The 11,934-nt window shown below is 41.3% G+C and overlaps 2 protein-coding genes across 3 annotated transcripts; one reads left to right on the top strand and one right to left on the bottom strand.

Moving 5' to 3' along the window:
• The first annotated feature begins 231 nt into the window (after window positions 1-231).
• On the top strand, window positions 232-7,411 carry LOC306936805 (mitochondrial carnitine/acylcarnitine carrier protein-like). Of its 2 annotated transcripts, XR_013791540.1 has the most exons (10): window positions 232-559; window positions 2,298-2,390; window positions 2,649-2,776; window positions 3,770-3,860; window positions 4,237-4,354; window positions 5,050-5,122; window positions 5,252-5,361; window positions 5,698-5,738; window positions 5,944-6,065; window positions 6,310-6,326. XR_013791540.1 is itself a non-coding variant. In XM_079520428.1 (9 exons), the coding sequence occupies exons 1-9, from the start codon at window positions 446-448 to the stop codon at window positions 6,370-6,372; spliced, it is 912 nt and encodes a 303-aa protein (XP_079376554.1). In that variant the 5' UTR covers window positions 237-445; the 3' UTR covers window positions 6,373-7,411. The 2 variants fall into 2 exon arrangements, 1 of the variants encoding a protein (XP_079376554.1); XM_079520428.1 differs by lacking the exon at window positions 5,698-5,738 and having other exon boundaries at window positions 237-559; window positions 6,310-7,411.
• Window positions 7,412-8,985: 1,574 nt separating this feature from the next.
• On the bottom strand, window positions 8,986-11,721 carry drc8 (dynein regulatory complex subunit 8; the record flags this gene model as incomplete). Its single annotated transcript, XM_079514374.1, has 6 exons — window positions 8,986-9,250; window positions 9,890-9,956; window positions 10,523-10,565; window positions 10,774-10,853; window positions 11,146-11,218; window positions 11,627-11,721. The coding sequence occupies 6 exons, from the start codon at window positions 11,719-11,721 to the stop codon at window positions 9,132-9,134; spliced, it is 477 nt and encodes a 158-aa protein (XP_079370500.1). The 3' UTR covers window positions 8,986-9,131.
• Window positions 11,722-11,934: the final 213 nt, after the last annotated feature.

Genomic DNA, 11,934 nt, shown 5'->3' with positions numbered 1-11,934 from the left:
TTCAGGAATGAATGTCGACGTGTAACGTTTAATTCAGCACCTTGGACAGAATCAAGGCAAGACACTTAAGTTGTATTACATGCCACATTGACAATTTGACATTGTTCATCCAAAAATAATACCTAGGCTATATAAATAAATAGTTCCTTAAGTTCCTATAGGAAGTTAGCGAGAGCACTGGACCAGGGCTAGCGAGTACCAGGGGTACTGCTGTAGCTTCTTAGATGCACCAGATGGCAACGAAAGAAGAGAAGAGAGTCAAGAGACTGAGTTCAAGGCAAAGTCCGGCGGTGACATCACGTGGTAATAAACAACTCTTCAGGAGCAGTCAGATGACGTATCATGGACTGAAGGTTGTATAGTAAATTGAAGTTGTATGGTCTGCTTGAGCACCGGCGTCCCAGCAGACTGGCCGGCTGACTACATGTGAGGCAGGGAGGAGAGAATGGGAGACGGGGATCCCGTCAATAAAAAGGTCTCTTCACTCAAGAACTTCGTGGCTGGAGGAGTCGCCGGAGCCTGCCTTCTTTTCGCTGGACACCCACTTGACACTATCAAGGTGACCGATTCTCAAAACGTTGATCAGTTTGATCCATTTTAGTAATCATGCCAATGGCAATGACAGTTATGATACTGTGGCTTCTTTCTTTCTTTCTTTCTTTCTTTCTACGAGGTCCTAGACTACTCTGCTCAACACTGTGATTAGTTGAAGGGATTAGTGTAAAACCAGCTTGAAGTCGGAAGTAGGCTACATGTTTCAAGTGCTGATCTGTCTGACAGCCAGTTGATGAGCCAAATAAGCTAGATAGCAGGCTGTATAGCTGTTGCAGTCTAATGGTTGTGGGATGTGTACAGTGGTAACTGGTGTATCATACTTATTTTACTTACATTTTATGTTGTTCAGGAAATTTCTGCCCATCTTAAATAGAGCAACCACTCTGCCACTGAGCAGGCTAGTGCCTTGCTCAAGGGCAATGTCAGGACTCGAGTATGTCTCTTAACATTCATGTGTTTTGGTGCGGGAGGAAACTGGACCACACATGACCCACAGGTAGAATACGACATACGTCTGATACTGACCTGACGAAGATCTGTCAAGATCGAAACATTGTCATTTGTTAATTCAATAAATTCTTTATCAAAAGAATGGTGTGCGGGCCCTACCTCCTTCAAGAACATGCACAATTAACACAACAATACACAGGAATGCACCAGTCAGGGTCTTTTCTGACAGGCAACAGTGGGAAAGGGGAATACCACTCATTTTCAACATTTTACTATGTCATTAATATACCTTAGAGCTGTTGTGTGGAAATAATAAAAAAAAACACAGCTGTAAGGTATATTAATGACATAGTAAAATGTTGAAAATGAGTGGAATGCCCCCTTTAACCAGCAGCATCCCTTTCTACTAACATTAGAGACAGAGAAATGAGGGAGCGAGCAGGGAATACAATTCTTAGAAACGGAAGGTGTTAAGAGGGGGCCAGTGTCCGGTGACAGGCGGAGTCTGGAGAGAGTATGGCACTCATGAATGATACAGAACACTGCACTGCCAGCAGGACACTGTTTATTCACGACTCAGCTTTAACACTATCCAGCCGATAAGAACCTACCAAAAGGACATACTTTGATTCTATCCAAGTCAATATGTATAAGTTAAAAGAGAGCCAGAGAAAAGTCTGAAATGTAGGGTGTCCAACTATCTATTTAGAATCTATTTATAGTTCACATAACATACTGTTCCCTGCACTGATTTCTTTCTGCCTGTTATAGTAGCCAGACTAGCCACTGCTAACCCAACACTGGGTAAGAGTGGCACCTACCATTTTGTAGTCATGCATGCTGACAGTCAGTCAGGGGGCACTTTGATGTATTCCAATCCAATGCATGGAAAACCTCATGTCTAACACAACATTAATCAAATAACTGATTATTGACAATGTCGCAAAAAGATTTTCTGCATGTCATGACTACTGATTGATTGTCTGTAGTGTCTACTTTTTGACATTTTGTTTAGTCTTTACTGTTGACTGCAAATGATTTCGGTCTGGGAGGAGACAGAGCTTTAGCCTTGAAAAAAAAACCTCACACATAGGTTCATGAGGACAACTGTTCTTCCTTATCAGTAAACCAGAGAAACAGACATCAGAGGGAGTTTCCCTTGTTATCATGCAGCACTGTTCAGTACTCCTGCCCCTCCCCAAAGCATGTACAATGCACATGTCGGGTTATTGTGCATGTCAGATTAGTGTGTGTGTGTGTTTCAATAATTATTGATAATCCATGCTTTCCAGGTAAGGTTGCAGACTCAACCTAAAGCCTCCTGTAGTCAGAATGTACTCTACAAGGGAGCATACGACTGCTTCCGCAAGACAGTCTCTAAAGAGGTGAGCGTGACTGTACACGCACACACACTAGTGCTACTACTCTGATTACAAAATTAGTTAGTGTCCCACAGCTCAAACTTCTGTAAGAATTGTACTTCAAGAAGTAAAGTCCCTTTTTAATTGTGTGTGTGTGTGTGTGTGTGTGTGTGTGTGTGTGTGTGTGTGTGTGTGTGTGTGTGTGTGTGTGTGTGTGTGTGTGTGTGTGTGTGTGTGTGTGTGTGTGTGTGTGTGTGTGTGTGTGTGTGTGTGTGTGTGCAGGGTGTCCTTGGTCTGTACAAGGGTATGGGGGCTCCCCTGGCCGGTGTGGCTCCTATGATGGCCATCAGTTTCTTTGGCTTTGGTCTGGGAAAACAGCTTCAACAGCCAGACCCCTGCAAACCTCTCACGTCAGTACATTACAATGATTCATCATGTGTGTGTTCTTGCACATAGACACAGTCTGACCCTTCCAGCCTCTCTCTATCTCACCCTTTGTTCTCTCACGTGCACGCACACACACACGTGCACACGCATGCACGCACTATTCCCATGTATATTTGTTTGGCTTTAGCTTTCATCATCGCTATAAATCACTCCTTAGTACAAAGTGTTGGAATCTGAGCTCTAAAAATATGTCTCTGCAGTCCTCTCCTCAGCTGTCATTGGCTTCTATCCTCCACGCCCCCTCTTAAACAACACACCCATTCAACACCCCTCTCTCCACCCCTCCTGTTCCTCATGCCACCCTTGTTTGACCGTCTCTGCATCCAGAGGTGTATTCCCCACTGGGCCACCCGGGCCATGGCCCAGTCTATTTAGAGCTGGCCCAGTCTAACTTCTGAAAAACGGCAGCGAAAAACAACAAAGATAGCCTACTTCGGCAGCCCTTCACCCCTGTGCATGCACATTTCTGTTAGTAGTGAACCACGGCAAGACTTTGTTTTAAATGGTCCCCCATTAGCAAGTCGGCAAAACCGCTCTCACCTATCGGCCCGGAGTTGCGCTAACCACAGCCCCCCTCCGCTATGCTAATTTGCGCAGTCAATACTTTAATCCACGCTACACGCCTGTCTACATCTACTCTTCAAAAAGAAAGAAAATATGATGAAGGCATTCTTCCTTCCCAAATCATAATTCTATTCAATTAAATGAAAGCACTTCCAGCTTCATGGTATCCAATCATGTATTAAAGCACAGGTACATGTAGAGAGTGGGGCTTTATGTGACTCCTTTATGTCAAGCATAAACATTAAGGATATATTTGACACCACCACCACAACAACAACAACAACAGATGTTCAGATCATATCCTGTGAAACAGTATTCCATTTGACAGTATGTTTGTTTTCTTTGCATGTATAGATTGATAACAGTGATATTCTATTGTCTATTCTATTCAGACATATCCAGATCTTCCTGTCTGGCTGTCTGGGAGGGGTCTTTACTACAGTGATAGTGGCTCCAGGAGAGAGGATCAAGTGCTTGTTGCAGGTGTGTGTGTGTGTGTGTGTGTGTGTGTGTGTGTGTGTGTGTGTGTGTGTGTGTGTGTGTGTGTGTGTGTGTGTGTGTGTGTGTGTGTGTGTGTGTGTGTGTGTGTGTGTGTGTGTGTGTGTGTGTGTGTGTGTGTGTGTGTGTGTGTGTGTGTGTGTGTGTGTGTGTGTGTGTGTGTGTGTGTGTGTGCGTGCGTGCGTCAGTCTCATTTCCCATCCAAAGAACACATTCTAGTAATGATGTCCTGATCAAACAGTTTTTAAACTTTTGTGTGTGTGTGTGTGTGTGTGTGTGTGTGTGTGTGTGTGTGTGTGTGTGTGTGTGTGTGTGTGTGTGTGTGTGTGTGTGTGTGTGTGTGTGTGTGTGTGTGTTATAGGTGCAGGGCAGTAGCGGTCAGTCAAAGTATGCAGGTCCACTAGACTGTGCTATAAGGCTATATAAGGAGCAGGGGATCCGTAGTGTCTACAAAGGGACTATACTCACTCTTATTAGAGGTAACAGATCTGTGTGTTTGTGAGAGTGTGTATGAGAGAAAGGGAGAGAATCAAATGCTTCTTGTTGCTTGTGTAGTTACCATGCCATGATGTAACTCTACATATTGACAAGATGTCTTGACCATGACCAAATCACTGTGCTTGTTATTGCATGTGTAAGAAACAGCAGTAGTACTTTTTATATTAAAGCAGATTGAACCAGGTTTTGTAATTTCATTCAAAGTTCAAGGTTCCACTTTATTGTCAACAATAATTATCACAAAGTAAAGGGCATGTGAAATTCATTATGCAATAAACCTCTCAAGAAGATAAAAGCAAAGTGAAGATATAAGCATTAAACTTAACTCAACTTAATTTGTGTAAACAAACTTAATTTGTGTATTAAAAGTCTGATCTGAGCGACTATTGAATATATATCGGCAGTTTTTGGTAACTACACAACTCAATCAATTCTCTGTATCTTATTTATTAATATAAAGAGCATGGGAGCTTAAGATCGGTGTGCTAACTTTCTTCCTTCCGAACTACACAACGCAAACCTCCACCAAAGTTTAATTGTGTTTAACAGAATTATGTAATGAACATAATTAAAAACTAAAAAGTATAAAAACGTAAGGTGAAAATAATGTGTACTGTACAGTATTATGCTTGTAGATTCTCTACTCAAATACTGTCTGACCGTCTGTCTCTTATAGATGTGCCTTCTAATGGTCTATACTTCCTCACCTATGAATCCCTCAAGAAATTCCTGACACCTGAGGGCCAAAGGTCAGTCAGTTACTGTTGTAATTGTGAAATAACAAAATTCTGAAGTTACAATCTACAAGATCCAATAAAGCCAAATGGACCAGTAACACTGAGGATGTCATTGTCATAGTTTACATGTCTTTGTGTCAGTGTCTCACAGCTCAGCACTCCCAAGATTCTCCTGGCAGGTGGTATAGCAGGGATCTTGAACTGGACGATCGCGCTGCCTCCTGATGTCCTCAAGTCCAACTTCCAGACAGGTCAGACAGTGGGACAATCAAGACTCTTTGAATGTCTTGACTGCACAGCAACTCTTAGAGTGTAAAAATGATTAATGTTCATGCACTAAAGTAAAATTCAGACCCCTGTGATTTTTTGTGTTCTATGCTTTATAGTATTTTCCCCCGAGGATGATGAAAACCATTTCATGAAACAAACACAAATAAAACTCACCAGAGCCTGTGTGCAAAGGTCTTAAGTAATAAAATATAGTCCAAGTAAATTGTTGGGGACATGGAAAGTACACGTGTCACATTAATTGCTTATACTGTAGTTCAAGTCCAGATGTTAAAAGTATCTGTTTTGTGTTTTACCAGATCTTCTGGCAAAAGTGGTACAACCAGCTTAACAACCAAAAGTGAGCACAACCTTGGATGAAAAGAGAAACAGATTGAATCAAACTAACAAACTAAAAATAGAAAAAAGTAGCATAGTGCTGCACTCTAGTGTTGAAATCCTGCAATAGTCTGCACAGTACAATGAGAGAACTAGTCATTGAAATGTCTGTTTTTTTCTTTGTCATTGTCGTGTGTGTGTGTGTGTGCGTGCGTGTGTGTGTGTAGCTGCAGATGGGAAGTATAGAGGTCTTGTGGACGTGTTACGAACGCTGCTTAGAGAGGAAGGACCCAGATCTCTTTATAAAGGATTTAATGCTGTCTTTCTTCGAGCTTTCCCTGCCAATGCGGTAACATTTTACATTCCTCTTACAGCATATAAAGCATGATAAAGTATGACAATCAATCATAGCCTTACAGCACCATCCACCCTTGATTCATCTGTAAAATGAGTGGCTGAAATTTGTGATACATTTTGAAAATCTTTGAAATCTGTAATCACATGCCCAAAATAGTCAAAAGAAATATACAATATTTTTCTCTCACTCGCTCTCTCTCTCTCTCTCTCTCTCTCTCTCTCTCTTTCTCTCTCAGGCCTGTTTCCTGGGATTTGAGGTGGCATTAAAGGGATTGGACTGGCTTGCCCCCGGCTGGTGATCTAACTGGTTATCACTATCTGTCATGAGCAGCCAGCAGAGAAGAATATGCCAAAGTGTTGACACACTGTAAAATCATGTGTTCATTTAACTCTGAGAGTGTACAAATGTAACCAAATAATTTAGTTACATTTGTTCACAGTTTCAGTGAAAGGATGTCCTTTTCCGAGGTGTATCCATTTGTTAGTCTTGTGTGGCTATAGACGAATAGAGATCTCCGCCTATATCTGGTGACATCTGAATTCATTGTAGGGAATAAATCTGGATTTAAACAATTCACAAATGTAAAACTGAATGTATTGCTGAATCAATTCAAAGTCTCTACTCTAGGGCAGTCCTTCATATTGGGAAATGACAGGATTGGTTTCCAAAGCAGTAGGCCTAGGCCTACTGTCGTTCTACTGCCGTACTCCTGTTCTCTCCACTGTTCATTGCAACACTACATTTAGTTTAGATGTCACCAAACATAACTGTACACGCCGTACGTGGATATCGCTGATCGTCTGGCTACACGAAACTATTTGCCTATTTTCAAAGTATTTTATGTTCTCTTGAGTCACATTTCAGGATGGTGAAAAGGTTTTGATGGTGCTCAGATACAATATGTCAGCATTTTGAGCCACAGTTTGAGACCATTGTAATAGAACCCAGTTTGTTGCACGTGCAATGCCTTCATAGTTCATAGCACCGTCATAACTTGGTATAATTAATTATTATTATTATATTAATTATTTATTTTCGAAAGGTTTTAACTGAAGGATGTAACTTTTAATCTACTGGCAAGATCTCAGTTATTTTGCTTGTTTTCTGTCTGTATTATCAATGCACAATGGATATGGATGAATGCAACCTATTGATGTTTATGAATTATCTTCGCTGAAGATGAGCCTTTCAACAGTTGTAAAATATTCATTCAGTCATGTTTACTAAGAATATAAATTATGTACAGGTTCTTTACAACCTCTGTCAGACTTTACAAAATAATATCTTGGACTGAATTGATTTTATAAACTTGTTTGAATAAAACTCTTTCCAAAACATTTAACTTATTTACCTCTTTGTACCTGTAGGAATGAGTGATATTGTGACAAATAAATAGTTTATTTCGATCTTTTTTCCTTTTTCAAATTAAACAGTTCTTTTAAGATGATCGAAAAGGCATAGGCGGAAGCTTATAGCTTATTAGTGCCTATCCTTATCACAATATATTCCAAAATACTACAGACAACGAGAAACAAGGAGAGAAAAAAAGCCAAAAAACACTACATAGCATAACAGATAACTCAACCCCCCCACTCATTCCAGGTTATATTTGTCCAATAATTCCTGTTTGAGCCTCTTTTTAAATTGCTTTAGGTTAATGCTTTGCTTTATAGGCTCGGGCAAGCTGTTCCACAGCTTAACTCCATAAACAGAAACACACATGCTCTTGCAACACCTATTTGTTTAAAGTTTAATTCCCCTCTCAACTCATACCTACCATCCCTATCCCTAAACCTTTTTTGAATATTGCCAGGAAGAAGTTTGTCTTGCTTTATATAATATTTGTGCCGTTTTAAAATCAACTAAATAATTTTTTTTTAATGTATGCGAATTCAGAAACAGTGAATTTGTGTGTTCATAATATCCTACCTTATTGACTATTCTTATTGCTTTTTTCTGCAGTAAGTTTATTGGCTGAAGGTTGCTTTTGTAGGTGTTACCCCACACTTCCACACAGTAGGTGAGATATGGTGTTATAAGGGTGCAATATAACGAAAATACATCATATGGATGCAACTGGGACGTATCCTCAATGTATCCCAAGGTCATCAGAGTTTCGGGTCTCGCGAACATCATACCCCTCACTCGGGTGACCCAGCCGGGGTGATCAAGTCCCGATTTACGCCCCAGTAGCTACCCTCGATCAGACCCACTAGGGAAAGACCAGGGCCACACAATCCGTTGGAACCACTCCGGAACTACTATGCCGGGACTGAGAGGCATGTGGAGGGACTAGGCTCTGTGGGTTGACTCCTGTCCGGACCCCTCCTATGTCTCACCAGACTCCCAGCACCAGACACTTCATTCAGGAGTGGTGGATTCTTGAGCCGCAATGGTTCTGCAGGCTCCACCGCTGGGCAACGGTAGTACTGCAGGCTCCACTTGCGGCTCGAATGGCCCTCCTAAAGGCCTCACTGAAGGTTTTTGGGCTTCCTCCTCACGGAGGATGCAGGCTGGGGCGCTAACCCATACTGCTCCCGGTGTGCCGTCTACATTTCGGCTGTCACCCGTCTCTCCGGTTGTCACATAGATTTCGGTCAGGATGAAGGCTTGACTGAAATGTTGCTTCGATGATAAAACCTTGCTGTTGTTTAAGCTGGCAGTGTGCAGGCACAAAATAAAATTCCCACTCATTTCTTCCCTCTACATACCAAATCTCTTTGCTGAAATGGGTCTACAAACTCACGTGTTGCAGCACAATGCATTTTCATTCAATTCCTGTTTCAGTTTTTCAATTAGTTGATTCATATCTTCTTCTTGAGAGTAAAACTGAGTCTTGGCCAGGGGGGGACGGGAACGGGGGGGACGGGATCTGTTGTCACCAATTGACATTTACAGTAGATAGGCTCAGTGGACAGAAATCAGTATTAGGAAGGAACATAATCCTAATCCTCAAATGCCGTGTTTCATACGCTTAATACAAAATAGTAATACAAATGTACATCATGGCCAGTGGCTGTCACTTGTACCACAGTGTACACACAAATGGCTATATATCTATTTATCAAAATCAATGGTCATCATGCTGACAAAATCTTTGTAGTAAACAACATTCTTCTCTGGGTCAACAGCGGCTGACAGCATCTCCTCCAGTTCTTCCTGAGTGAAGGGCTCACCTGAGTGAAGATTAGTGTTTTTTTATTATTTTTGAGTGGTGCAACCACTCCCTTACGGAGCTATGTATGTGGGTGGGTGGCTGGGTGGGTCTGAGCACGAAAACAGCATGGTTGTTTTTCACCACCTGTGCGCAACCTAACACACACACAAACACACATATTAACTGTATATATGATGATTTCGGGTGTGCCAGTACAGTACAGTGACAGTACAGTACAGTACAGTAGAGGGTACAGTAGAGGGACCCCCACACGATAACTCTGTCATTTCTCAAACGTTTCGGACGCGGCACCCTGTGGGTCTGGAAATAAGTGTTACATTTCTCTACATTCCGATCATGTGGTATAAATGTCATTTTACTAAGAGAAGAAACAGGGAGACCCATATTACTGAACAAAGACTCTATATTAGAGAATATATTATAGAGCTATTTAACACATAACAAAAACATCACTTACACCCATTGCAGGGCACATACAAAGCAAATGTAAATACATAAAGTGATTTTAATCCACTATACTTAGTGAGATCGTGTCATGGGTGTTTTCATTTTAGACATATGCCTATAGAATAATACAATACTGATTTTCTTTTTCTTTTTGTATTGTGGAAAGATTAAAAACTGGATCCTTGTTTACCTTCCTGTGTCATGTACTTTGTCAGCTCATCCGGTTGTAAGTGTCCTTTTTTCTGCTGGTCCAGAACCTGGGAATATGTCAGCTGTTTTATTATATGAAGGCAGTTCATTATGTATGTATTATATTTTGCTCATATCCTGTTTTTCCCCAAAAGCTGATAACATCCATTCCGCTAAAAAGAAGGCAACATTACAGCTAACCCAGATTTGGCATAAACAAGGGACTAAATTAATTTCGCTCCTTATGCCAAAATGTGGAACGCCCTACCAACAGTCATTAAGACATGCGAATGCCTTGAATCCTTCAAAACCGCTCAAAGGGCACCTATGGACGGCTGCTTATATTAGAAACTGGCCCCCGTCAAATCTAAATCCTCCACCCACCCCTTTTCCCCCTCACTGTATATGCTTTTTCCCTTTTTACCTCCTTTATGATTATTTCCTGTTTTTGGCTAAATGTTCTGATGAATTGAAAATGGTGGACCAGTGGACCCTATTGTAAACAAGTGTAATGCTTTATGGTGTCAGTTAACAGTTTTTGTATTGAGTTGCGCTTGAAATGTACTGGCATGGCTTGTAGGTATAGTGGTGATCTGCAACTGTATACAGGCCCAGTATCAGGTCTCACTCTCACCTCAAATGCTTGGAGCAGCAGGTCCTCTGGGATGGGACGGAACCTAACTCACATGAATGCACGCACACACACACACACACACACACACACACACACACACACACACACACACACACACACACACACACACACACACACACACACACACACACACACACACACACACACACACACACACACACGCTTATCATTGGCCACTGCCACATTATCATAAACAACTTTACATAATCGCTATTAAAGAAGAGTGTTACTTGCGCTCCATCAGTACACTGGTCATGACTGGGACGAATTTATCAAAGCGAATATATCCTGTAGGCTCCTCCTCCTCCATCTGGTACACAGGAATGGGAGGAAAGGATGAGGGATAGTTTTTCTCCATGCATTATTCCTAATTGGCGAAAGTTCCTCAAATGTATCTTCTTTAACTCTCTCTCTGACTGTCTATAATCGTGCATAACATAGCTTCAATGTCGGAAAGAATCCCCTGCAGCCACCATGTATCCTAAAAATAAGTCAGTGTCTACAACATATCTGAATCATTTTCAGATATACAGTACAAGCAGGTTTGAATCTTCAAACCCGCTTGTTCATTCATTCATTTCATTTGTCCATAATGTTCTAACCTCCGCTATTATGTCATGTAGCTCCCCCTCAGTGGGGAAGAGGCCCAGGGAACGGATGATGGTGCCAATCTCCCTAAAACACACACACATTATACACAGTTTGGTCTGCAGTCATGTAGTCCATTTTATGAAATGTAAAATATAACATTAACATACTTCTTCATATCAAACTGCATAAATTAGTACAGTAACAAGGCATGTTAAGTCCCAAAATAGGGGTCAGGTCTGTGGCAGGTATTTTTTTAGGCTATTTAATCAGTAAAAACACATTGAGACTGTGTCTCTTTTACAAGTGGGAACTGGCAAAGAGGCAGAAATAAAATTACACTTCAATACTACATGTCTCACATTACAGAACAGCAAATAAAACATCCATGATACACCTAGCTCAAAGTACAAAGGAGTATAGATAGCCCCTCCAAAGTCATGCCAATAGTTGGCTACTATAGCAGTAATGTAAGATTAAACCTAATCAACTCACCTGACATCCACTGTTTTGTTTAACTCATGGTCGAATATTTGAAAAGCGTCATTGATCTTCTTGTGGAATTCAAGGACTACGGCCTCTGATCCCATGCAGACCAAACAGATAAAAGGCAATATGTTAAAGTTGAATGGCTGTGTGTGGATGGATATATTAGGGACATCACAGTACTGATTTAGCTGCCATGTATGGGTCCTCAAGGGTTTCAGAGACCCGTAGGTGGCTGCCAAATGTTGCCGCTAAGTGATTTTGTCTGACAATACACACATTAACATGAATCCAACATATTATTAGCAAAGATAATG

This window comes from Electrona antarctica (genome assembly GCF_951216825.1).
Source record: "Electrona antarctica genome assembly, chromosome: 2".
NCBI lineage: Eukaryota > Metazoa > Chordata > Actinopteri > Myctophiformes > Myctophidae > Electrona > Electrona antarctica.
Note: the sequence above shows the minus strand (reverse complement) of the source record. Positions and strands in the feature narration are given on the sequence as shown.